The 12444-nt window shown below is 42.4% G+C and overlaps 1 protein-coding gene across 3 annotated transcripts in view; it reads right to left on the bottom strand.

Annotated features, from left to right (window-relative positions):
• PTPRO (protein tyrosine phosphatase receptor type O) overlaps positions 1–12444 on the bottom strand; it is a 145474-nt gene that overhangs the window by 49517 nt on the left and 83513 nt on the right. For all 3 annotated transcript variants that reach the window (XM_048302501.1, XM_048302502.1, XM_048302503.1), the window contains 2 exons: positions 3530–3688; positions 1586–1738 (listed from right to left, as the gene is read on the bottom strand). In XM_048302501.1, coding sequence (XP_048158458.1) covers positions 1586–1738; positions 3530–3688 — 312 coding nt within the window. The remainder of the gene's footprint in view (positions 1–1585; positions 1739–3529; positions 3689–12444) is intronic.

Raw genomic sequence — 12444 nt, 5'->3', positions numbered from 1 at the left:
TTAATAGGTATGTTCTGTACACCTTTAAATGTATTAATTCCCCAGACAAATAACAATTTTCTAGGGATTGTTTGAAATAACTTGTTCTTACTAAGATTCTCCCTTCTCTTATATATTCTTATACATATACCAGAAGTGATTCTAGTGGGATGAAGACGAGTATAAATTCACAGAATCATCACAAGTCAAGAATGCCAGGAAGTAAAGTAGATGTGCAGTCACAGTAAATCAAACTTGAGTGCTATTATAACAGCAAGGCTCCTCCAGTGTGAATTTTTAACAGTGAATCTACATCTATTTTATTGTGTCTTCCAGGAAGATCTTGATCATGGAAAAAAACCCCACCTCTGTAGAAATGAAACATATATGCAAAACTCATATATGGCATAGCTCATATTAAAAAAAAACAACCTTCACGTTGCTCTAGGGCTTTTCATATGCTTTTAGCAGCCACCTTTTCACAAGCATTAAACATCAGTTTAAATTTTAATATTTGTGAAAGCTTGATCTTAAGATTTGGGTCTCCACAAGACAAGATTCTGGCACGCAAAGAAGTTACTTCAGCTGATGCCAGGACGTGAACACACAGCATTTTGTCTGTCTCACTGTAATTGCTTGTCTGCCTTTCCTTACACACTCTAACTGTGAGTAGCCTCTGCAAATAATTTTGCCTGGCACCTTTTAAGCTGGCACTTTACAGCACACTAATTTGTTCAGCTCCCATCCCAGCCACAGCCACTAAGAGAAAACCCAACTCTACATTCTCATTGCAGTTCATGTGAAAAATGAGGGATGGGAGGGCAGCAGGAAAAAAAAAAAAGGTGATCCTGGTGGTTATGGTTCAGTATCTCAAGAACTGTATTTAGGATCTTCAGGACGGAACTCAGCTGGCATCAGTTGGCTTTGTTCTGTCCAAGGCAATGGACCAACATGAGTGTATTCATCTGAAGATTTGGCCTTTTGATTTTTATCACTGGTTCATTTCACTTTGGACCTTGATAAATGTCTGCGGTCCAACAGATTAACAAAAAAGTTTTGGGCACTGTCCCAGGACCAAATTAAATTAGTTCTGGACCCTGAACAAATGCAATTTTCAGCCTCTGCAACATTGCTGTCTTGGAAATTAAAAGTTCATGCTTCAGGGCACAAACTGGCGGCCAAGTCGGGCAACTATGACATTCTTCTCCGTGCTAGAAAAGTGCACAGTGAGGAAAGCCTTCTCAAGCAGTTTAGCTATGATTCAGTGCACAAGGAGAGAGACCAATAGAGATAGATCAATAGTCTGCTCAGTGCAGCTATTCCTGAGGCTTAAAAATTAATTCCTAGCAGAAGGCCCAGGATATCTCACGTGAAGCAGAAGTTATTTTCTAAGAAGCAAGCTTTTATGACAGGAACACCCACACAAATTTCCCTCTGCAGGGCTTGTACACACAAGCCTATGGAATAGCCACAACATCCTCCTCCCTTGCTCCCAGGACTGCCCCCACACAGACCCTCCTCTCTGTGGGATCAATCCCCTCCCCAGAGAAGCAAGAAAAGCAGCAATACAGACTTGGAAGAAGTGGTGTGTAAGAATTTTCTTCACCTGTTCTGTGCTGTTTGGGCTCATGCTGGACCCCGCTGTATTCCACGAGCGTGCTCTTGTTGAAGGTTGCTTCTGATACCAACTGAAATGTGATGTTACTGTAGCATATGCCTGGCAGCCAGTGATTGAAAACTGTTTTACCTTTAAAGAAATCTGCAGAAGGTTTAAAGTGAGAAGAAGAAAGGAAAAAAAAGAGGATAATGCATCAAATGTTCACTTTCTCATAATATGACTGCACATGGTGAATGGGCAATGTTTTAGATGTTTAAACATTTTTTCAACCTGCTCTGAGACATGAAATTGTAATAATTCAGTTTGCCAACACTTTTCCTGGCTGTCAAAGCCACTTTGCTACCAGAAAAAAAAAAAGGAAAAAAAAAAAAGGGCCCAGCACAAGAAACATGAGCTGCTTTTCACCAGCAAGGGAACTGAATCTGGCAACCTGCTCCACATGACACTGAATATCTCAAAGAGCATCTGACAGTTCCTGCAGACCTTTAACTGCTGCACGCAAAAGCCTCTTTGGTCTTTTGCTGACTGAGGCCCAGCGTTCAGGGGGGACCTTCAAAGGAACACCCGCCTGCCATCGAGCACGAGCCACCAGCACAACACGTGTGGGCTGAAGAGAACTTGCTTAGGGCTATCTGGCTGTGGGAAGGAGCATGCAAGCTGATTAGGGAATCTCCTAATTTAGGTTGACTCTTTTATTTATCAGCAGCTTTAGCGTTACAGCCCCTGGAACCATCTATTAGCTGCAGAAGATAAAAATTACTGCTGGCATCCCTTTTGTTCTCTGGAAAGAGGTCACCTGTATTTTCTGCTACAGTCCAGACTTTACCCTTCCTAACTTTTGGCACTTTACAGCATTGAAAATGTGATTTCTAGCCCCACTTCGTATTGTAGCAAGGAGACTCCCCAATTTTCTGACCTCCTTTCTGGAGGTGTGTATCTCCCTCTGCTGACTTTAAAGTGAGTTTACAATGACCAGTTTTCTGTTTTGGGATCCTTAATTCAGTGTGTAAAATTCAACTCGGCACCTACTGGATTGCCCAAAGGCATTTTACTGGCACTATGGAATGTTAAATCATTGGGATTTCAGGGCCCACAGAGTATGTGGGTGCCTTCCTCACCTTTTAGGGTGCTTCCCACAGGACAGCCCCGTTTATATCTCTGAGACAGATACTGTGCTTAAGCTATACTGCAGGGCGAAAGTTGTAAACAAATACATGAAAAGGTTCAGTTACAAACAGATAAAGAAAGAATTTGCTCTTTTTAGATCATTTAGATGGTTAGGTTGGTTGTTTGTTTAGGCTGGCTGTCTAGACTGTTAGATTGATTGCCCTTGATTAGATTAGTCTAAGAACACTGAAATTTGTATTATGCAGGAGGGTTTATTAGCTTAGGGACAACACTGAATGCTGCAGTAATGTACTATATACACTGTCAGCACTGTGTCACTGTATGCTGATACAGAATTTGGCTCCAGGTTTGGTCCCGTGCCAACAATCAGGTTTATTGAATGGGTTTCCCTCCTCTGGGATATCCCAGAGCTTTCCTATCGGCTATAGACCAAAGAGGAAACCTTCGTCAGAGGGAAGAGCCTGGGAGCTTTTGTATTGCTTTGGACTGACACACAAGCACCAGCACCTGGGGATGCCTTCCCAGGCTGATTTCAGCCTGATTACAAAAATCCAGACCACCAAGTCTTCCTCTAAAATCCAAAAGAAAGAGAGCATCACTAGAACTAGTATTCTAGCAATTTAAAAATCCCAAGTGAACCACCAGCTCCATTCAAAGACCCATCCCTTACTTCATGATATAAAAGCTGTTACATAAAGACATTACCAGAAATATAAATACATATCAAAACCCCACCTAAGACCACGGTTTAAAATGTTTCCAGCAGAATTAGTATTGAATTTTGGTGAAACAGTTTCCTCCTACCTTTGTACAGCATTGTTCGGTAGTCTTTTCCTTCCCAATAGCTTATATTTACCCTGGTAAAAACATTGTACTTCTCTGGGTACTGAATTTCAAACAACACTCCTGTTTCTGGAGATGGTTTGTAATCATAGATAGAAACATTGCTCACTGGAAGTGGTTCTAAAGGATGTACAAACAAAAAGGGGAAAAAAGGAAGAAAGGAGCGGATTAATAGGCAAACTGAGTTCTTTACACATATACAATACCAATGAAAATAAATGGTTTTGTAGGTATGGCACAGGCACTCTTAAATCTACCAGGTGATATCTGGGGCTTCACTGAGGTGTGGGGCAAAGCTACCTGGGACATTGACAAAGCCAGTATTTCAGTATTCCCCTCCCTCCAAAGAATTGATCTTCCTAACACTTACACTGTAAGGGAAAAATTTCCATATTTGACATTCAAAATATGTTATTATTTAAGCACTCACAGTCATCACCTCAGAAAGATTTTCATCTTTAAAACTTGTCAATCATGTGAAAGTGCCCAGACAAAAACATTGCAACACTTGAAACTGCTGTGACTTCAGCATAAATGTAGAGCTTTTAAAATGAGCTGAGAAGATTATCAGTGTAATGGCCAAAGGGAGCCACATGAATGAAGATTTTCTATTTTGGTATCTATACATTTCTTTATTTCATGGGTAGTTACACAGCCCCCATTCCTACCATGTAAGAGGGCCACCACCTTTAACATATTTATCCCCATCAAAGTTCTACAAACTAAACAGTACCATTACCATTATTTTACAGATGAAGAACCGAGGTACAGAGAAATAAAGTGGTTTATTGGATGGCACAGGGAAAGCCTGTGCATAGGAAGGAGCTAAGTCAGGAACTGCTGATCTAATGCTCTGAACTCAGAGTCAGGTAGGCTGCAAAAACTAAGAAAAATATCCTGTGTCCTGTCATCTGAAATCCAGACCAGTGTAGCTCCATCAGCACAGGAAAGCCATGCCAGTTCACTGCAGCTGGGAGGCTGGATTGTTGCTGACAATCAGAGAGCCACATTTTTATTCAGCCTTCTCTATTCATAAAAAAACCCCAACAAAAACTAAAAGAAAAAAACACCTTTTTTTTCAATGCTCTCCTCAGCAAGAAAAAATTGACAGCAACCCACCTAGCCTGTGGTTAAGAGGTCCAAGCAGATACTCAAAGCAAGGTTATCCTGTTAGCTGAATTTTTTCCTGCTAACATATTTTAATAGAGATAGTTAATGCAATTAGGCCTACATCCTTAGAAAGATTAGCACGTTGATTTAGTTCTTGCATACTACAGGGATCAGAGTGCAAAATTTAGGCTGTTGATTAGCACGGCATTAGAGGACCTGTTTGAGTTCAAAATTCTGCTGCCACAGGCCCTGGAGAAAAACTAATAAAATATTTTTCACCAAAGAGCATACAGTCACAATGGGCAAAAGAAAGAGTAGATGAAAGGGAAGATTAGTATCAGTATCAAAAGTGGAATTATCCTGCAGGAGGTAGGGTAGGTTAATCAAAGGTGGAAAAGCAAGACTGTAGTGAAAGACAAAAGGAAATCCCAATGACCAGTACAGTACTTTCACTACAGCTGTAACTTTCCAGATGTGATGGGAAACACAGAAGAAAAAGCAACTTGGAACAAAACCATAGATGCAAACAGAATCTCTCACCAAGACCAACGTGTCATCATTTCTAACTTTGCCAGAGCTTGGAAATGCAATGGTGTGGGATTATGAAACTATTTCTTATGGCAAAGGCACCCAATTATCTTTGTCAGATATATATCCATATATTTGTACATTAACCAGATACAAATAGAAACTCCCCATCTCACAGATACCAACAGGCACTTCAGTGATGGGATCTGTGAAAATTCTGCTGACATTTCACGATAGCCTAGAAACAAATAGGAGTAAAGCAGATCACAGGAAACAAAGCCTACCCTCTTCTTTCTGCCGACACTCCTCCCATCGCTTATTCCGAAATAAACAGTGGAGATGACTGCCCACATGACCAGAGGGTTCATATCACAGCTCACACAGCACATGAGAGTAGTTTAAATGTCAATAACAATCTCTAAATAGCACAATGCTTATGTGCAGTCATCTCTCATGTTAGCGGGTGTGCCCTGGGCTTTCTCCTGCTATCTCATTCACATCTGAGGTCTCCTCATTTCTGAAAGAATTACTGAAACTTTCTTATGCCAGTGATTCAATTACCCCATTTATTCCTTCCTACAACAAATCAAATAAAGGATGGAAGTTATATTCATTTTTAATCCAAATGATTTTTCCTCCTGATGCTTTGATTTAATTAACCAACAATTGAATTAAGCGGTAATCACTGCAGACTCTCTTTCGTGTCGCTATCTTCCGCTCGCTATCCTCTCCTTGCTCATGGCTGATGTTAGCAGAGCTGCATGAGTGATATAATGCAATTTAAAGATTCTTCCATTATCTTACTTCCTTCGGCACCAAATCTTCACATCAAAAGCTATTTGCACACGGTGAAATTAAAAGAACACTCAGCAGATAACCATCATGTTCTGTCTTTCACTTACTAATAGCTCCTAGGGTTATTAAAATTAAAGAATACGTAAAATGCCACCCTTTACTACCTAGATTTATAATTCAGAGCATAAACAGTCTGGTCTTTTTAATTTTACCATTTTCAGTGTTTAGGATGCACCTTGTCACAGATTTCAGGGGCTGTCAAGAAATAGCTTAAATAAAGTGGAATTACAGAAATATAATACTTAGAGCTTTATAAAACCTCTGTACTACATTGAATTCGTATTACAGAAGGGACTTAGTGCATTTCAATGTCCCTCTAATAGTTTAAGGCACCTCTTCACTTACAATCTCTTTATTTTTAGACTTGCAGATTATATTACACACAGAGAGACAAGATTGCAGGACCAAGTCCTAAATCTGCCATTTTTCTCTGTGTCTCACAATCTACTGCTTCTGTAGCAACTGCTTTCCCATCTTATCTGTTAACAGGAAACTTAACTTCTCTGTTTACCCTGGACTTTCCAGCACTTTGCATTTAGCATATAACTTGCATTACACAAGCATCAAGACAGCACAATAAATGTGCCTAACATGTTCCTCAAATGTCCTGGGAAATTCTGAATGCTATATCCTCCATTAATGCATTCACTTTGTGTCAGACACATTAATATCTGCAATTTGGGGGGGGTGGGGAAAGTACTGTGAAAATAGGTACCATATTTCAATCCACATCAATTTGTTTGTAATATTTGTAGACTGGGTCACTCCACAAATTGAATTAGATTGATTATTGTGGTAGCTTAGACATAGCATTACATGTAGGACTGAGCTCAACTCCCTTGCTTCTCACACTGGAATGCAGATTAATCATTATTTACCTCCATATTGTGACTTTTATGAAAAAGATGCCCCATTAATGGAGTGACCTAACCCCCATGGGTAATTCCCTTTATTCACAGGAAGAAGTTGTGAATTATCTGGATGACACTGTTCATACATCTGTATGATTACCAGGAGTAAGGCACAGCCAGGGTAAAGCTTCCATTATGCTGTAAACTTTAGGATGTTTTATCTCTTGTTAAAAAGAAACCATCTTTGAGATTAAAGAAGATGTTGTTTAATACTTTGGGAACATAATGTTCAAGTTTATGATAGGTAATAGAGATCTTGTGCTACTGCTTACAAAGGGGGAATATAAGTGAAAATAGTTCCTGAGAAATGATGATACATAGTGCCATTTCTACATGGCCCCATAGGATGATAAATACAAAGATGACACAACCTAAAAAATAATGTTGTTCCACGAACAAAGGCATAGCTATTGTTCTTGAACAGATTTAGGCCAATTGTTTAGATCCTCCTTACAATGGAAATTACAGCAGGAAATCATATGGTTGCAGTTCTTTCTGTTTCTTTGATTCTGATGGAGAGGTTTTTCCACCCTAAAAAGAGGATAACATGGTTTATTTGCTGGGAAAAGCTGAGCACTAATGGACCTAGATGCTATTCTGAGTTACATTTCAAAGTTAGGGCTGCCACAGATAAGCAGCCCTTCTAAAGATGTTTCACATCATCCTTTAAGAAAGAAAAACATGAAGGGCTGAAGTTTCACATTTCATTAGGGGAAAAAACCCTCTGAAGCTCCGAGTTAAAGAACTCTGATCCATTAACAAGGCAGAGGAAAGGACTGGACCTGCTGAATCACTTCCTGCAGCATCTGGCACAATGACAACGGAGCATTAACCGGGTCTAATGCCAATTACTCTCTGAGAGCTGGAGATCAGAGTCCCAGGCAGCAGCCTGTTGGTCTCTCGAGGAGAATACTTTTTGTAGGAGACACAGAGGCACAACTCTCCCTGAAGGGAATATATTTCACAGTCATGTATGTAAGGAATCATCAGCTCTTGAAACAATGAGACATTTACCACTCAAAACTCCTAATCACCAGCTAAAATAAAAGCCAGGCAGAGCTGCTCTTAATCACCATCAGAGCTCCTCAGATCTGGATTTCTCCAATTCCCAGCAGAGACACATTTTTCCTGCAGGACACAATAGCTTTGCAATGTACTGCTTTCCCCATTCCTTCTAATGTACAATTTTTTTTTTTTTTTCCTTCACAGTATAAAGTTGACAGTGGATTTGAAAAAAAAAAAAAAAAGAAGAAAAAGATGCTATATGGGTATGACTCACCCTGGGAAGAATAAAATAAGGCTTCAAGCTGGGAAAACGTAGGATGAATGAGTGAGAGTATCAGTCACTGGTATTACAGATGTACTCTTTATTTATCTCATAAACTACTTTAAAATCAATTAGTAAAAAGGTGAAACTTTATTTCAAATATTTCAAAGCACTCAATTAATTACATAAATTCTGGAGTTACTCCTTCCCCATTGAAAAGCCAAAGCTCCAAGAGCAGAGGAAAGCAGGCCTGAAATAGTTGTGTTAGATACCAGAACTACTTCTAACATTGTCCAGACTGAAGACTGGAAGGAAGGTCACTTTGACAGGCAGAGCATAATCGCACTCAAAGGAATCTGGCCAGCAGGGTGAGAGTCTCACAACTATTCTTGTCAAAACCATTGCAGAGATCTTTAAAAAGTGGTCAGGGTTTCAGCTCTTCTCCTTCAGTGAGAGCCCAATTTGGCTGAACACAACTTTGCTACAGAATCAGGAGCAAAAAACACCATTTTGTGCTCAAATTCCATGTTACAGGTTTCCTATCTAAGAGTTTTCAAATAGCTCATCCTTTTCATTACAACAATCTGGACCACGGCGCCTAAACGAGGAAGTTCTACAGTTTGTGGTGTTTTGATTAACATGAGAAATTATTCCAATGAAATTATTCCTATCAGAGCCGATCAGAACTGTGCAGTCTTGTAGAAAAGGACCAAATGAACAATGGAACCTCAAGTGGTAACATACGTGCACGAATACGTGCGTGGATGTGCTTACACGCACGTGCAAGACAAGGAGGTGATCCAAGACAGCCGGCATGGCTTCACCAGAGGCAAACTGTGCTGACAAATCTGGAGGTTTACACTGCATAGGAGGAAAAACTTCTTCACTGAAAGGGTGGTCAGGCACTGGAATAGCTCGCCCAGGGAAGTGGTTGAGTCGCCATCCCTGGAAGTGTTCAAAGAATGCGTGGAGGTGGCACCTGGGGACATGGTCTGGCGGTGAACTTGACAGTGTTGGGTTAAGGGTTGAACTTGATGATCTCAGAGGTCTTTTCCAACCTAAATGATACTATGATTCTATGTTATATGTGTATTTCTGTGACATGATTTTGTATTTTTATATGTACATATTTATGCCCATACATTTACGTGAAGAGTTACACATACACACATATATATATATATAATATATATGCCTATCTATAATGTATAAAATACATATTTTGTTAGCTTTCCAATGCTTTTCCGGCCAGAAACCTTCAAGGGGTAAAACAAAAGTCTTCTCTTAAATGGGTTCTTCTCTTGCTTAAAAAGTTTCAGCCTGTAAAGAGACATAGCCATTTCTTTCCAATTCCCTTAGATGTAGCATATTGATGGGGGACGTGAACAGGAGAAAGGAAATGTCATCAGGATACACCATCGGAAAGCAGAGGTCTTCCAGGACTCTCCCTGAATTCCTAAGTAGGCAATGCCTTTGAGGGACCTTGGTCTCGTTCTGACAAGCAGTATTTGGTTACCCTGTGTGAAACTCAAATCTCCAGCACACGGCCACGCTGAAAGGCTGCATCTCCCTGCACAGTGTCCTTTGCAAACTCCAGGAGATCCCAGAAACCTCTTGAGAGTACTGTCTTGGGAATAACCACATTGGCATCACTGGCTATCCTGCTTGATTTATTTTGTGGCAGCCTAATGAATGGGGTCAATCTGCCACTGGTAAAGCTCTCCTGACACCAATGAAGTTAGAACAGGAATTAATTTGGTACTGGAAGCTAATTGCAATGTGCCATTCTTTCATGTGTAAGATACAGAAGGAATAAGGAATAACTTAGATAGTTACATGTCTTTGCATGATTAAATAAGCCAAGAATATTAAACAGTCAGACAGCATATGGCAAAAAGAAAAATACAAATCTATCCTAATTATTGTCTGCCAAAAAAATCAAGTTAATTCATAATCATAAAATTATGTAAAACAGGCAGTGGACAATACCAATAAGAGGAGAAAAAAACCCAACAACAAACCAAGTACAACCTCATACATTTTTGTAAGAGAAACCAGTGGTCACTACAGGAGTTTTTAAGATCTCTTCTCAAAACCTGAAGGGTACCGACACACCTGAAAAAGCCCACGCTGCCATGCTGTCTTTTCATTCCAAATTTCCTTTCAGTTCTGTAGCCTTGTGCTCCAAAAGATGAACTTAGGAGCAGAGGCTGCTACAAGAGAGCCAGCACTCATCCATCTGCCTGACAGAAAATATCACAGAGGAGACTGGATCCTTTCCCTTCCAAAGCTCACAATTTACAACCTACTTTTAGGGTTCAGTACATCCTTCAATGCTGCCTGCAGGATTGCCCTTTCTTTCCCATGAACGTGGTTGTCTCTCTGGTGAGATAAAACCAGAGAAATCCACTGTTCTCTCTTTGTTACACATTTTCCACTGGCAGCACTGGCTGCATGCCACAATCACTGCTCCTTCCAAGGTCTGGGGGAGCAGAAGAGGTCGCAGCAGGAAACCCCAAGATGCTGCCAGCACACCCCCGTAAGACAGGTGGTGAAACCATCAAGCCTTGGAGGAGGGAGGGTGATCCAGGATATGCCCTTGGAGCCATCAGACTCAGACTTTTCCAGGAACACCTTGTGGAAACCCCCTGAGTCACAAATGGGAAGCCTGGGGCTGGCTTTGATGGGCTGAGTGACTCTGGCTCCCTTCTTCCTTCAGAGATTCCCTGCACAGGAGCGTGTGCACCATCTGCCAGCTTGGATCACACTTTCCCTGCTCCCAGAGACCCTCGTGGGCTCTGGAAATCAAAGAGCAATGAGCCCTGCTGCACAACTCCAAATGCAGCATCCAAAACCAGCTAAAAACGCATAGTGAGGCATTTTTTTTTTCAGTTGTATGTTGGGGTCCCTCCCCTGCCTGTAGCCCTGGGAGAGGGGCCCTGAGGGCACAGACACGGGGCTTCCCTGCCCCTGCTCAGCCTCGTTCCCATTGGTTGGTTTGTGTTCCCTGCGCGGGCAGAAGGACCCTTGGTCCCGTGACTGGAACAGTTCCTCAGCAGAGCTCCGGCCATGCGGCTGGAGAAATAAACATCTCTGAAACAGCTATCAAGAATCTGTCTGTCCATATATATTTCCTTTCCACGGGACTCCTGGTTTGATATATGCGTGTTGCAGGATCCCCACTGCAACAAATGGTGGAGATTTGTGAGCAGAACGATCCCCGATCCCTAAGCGACTGATTTGTGTGAGTAAACCCTGGAAACTTTGGATTCCTCTTCTTGGTTTTGCTTTGCTATTCCATATCTGAACTATGGAGGAACCGTGGGAAGACTCTTGGCTCTCAGAGCCGCATATGGACATTTATCTTAAACTTAAAATGATTCTTGAACAACGATTTGTAAATTTTAGCTTGATTCAAGCTCAAAAAGAACTGAAACATTTCCTGGCATGGTTGTTTAAGAACTTTTTCTATGTTTCTTGGGATTTAATTCTTACCAAGGGCTTTTGGAAAACCGTTTGGACACAGTTAATATTGGAGTCAAAATATATGCCGATGGAAGAATATTTTCGTGAATATTATTTAGTTACTGAGACTGTTGAGCAATGTCAGCTGTGTCCTGGTGAAGGGAAGCGTGGCGCAGGGACCGTGCGGCCCAGGCCACGTGCACCGAGCGCTCTGCGAGCAGCAGCGAGGCAGTTCCCGCGCGCGGGCGGAGCCATGCGAGCCGCAGTGTCGGTGCCGGAGCGAGGCGCGGCGGGAGCGGCGGGACCCGGCGGTGCCCGAATGGCCCCGTGCAGCGCGTGGTGGAGCGAGCCCCGTGAATGCCCGACCGAGAGGGGCGGCATGCGGGCGGCGGCTGGAGGCGGTGGCGGTGGAACGGAGCCGCGCCCGGCCGAGACGCGCGCTGGAGCGGGGCGCGGGGGAGTCGTCGCTCGGGGGCCCGGCCGAGACGTGGGTGCAGCGCCCGGCAGCGGCAGCGAAGCTGCGACCAGAGGAGGCGACGCACGGAGAACTGAGCGGCGCGGCCCGGCCCGGCCTGCGCAGCCCCGAACGCGACCCCGGGAAGAGCGCGCAGGCACCAGCAGCCCCGACAATTCCAACACGGGAGCGACCGAAAGAGAGAACAAAGACGCAGTGAGACAGAAAACAGCAGACACTCGGAAAAAGGAAAAGATCATAGCAGCTAAGACCTTAGGGATAGTAA

The sequence above is a fragment of the Corvus hawaiiensis genome, chromosome 4, assembly GCF_020740725.1.
Source record: "Corvus hawaiiensis isolate bCorHaw1 chromosome 4, bCorHaw1.pri.cur, whole genome shotgun sequence".
Classification (NCBI taxonomy): Eukaryota; Metazoa; Chordata; class Aves; order Passeriformes; family Corvidae; genus Corvus; species Corvus hawaiiensis.
Note: the sequence above shows the minus strand (reverse complement) of the source record. Positions and strands in the feature narration are given on the sequence as shown.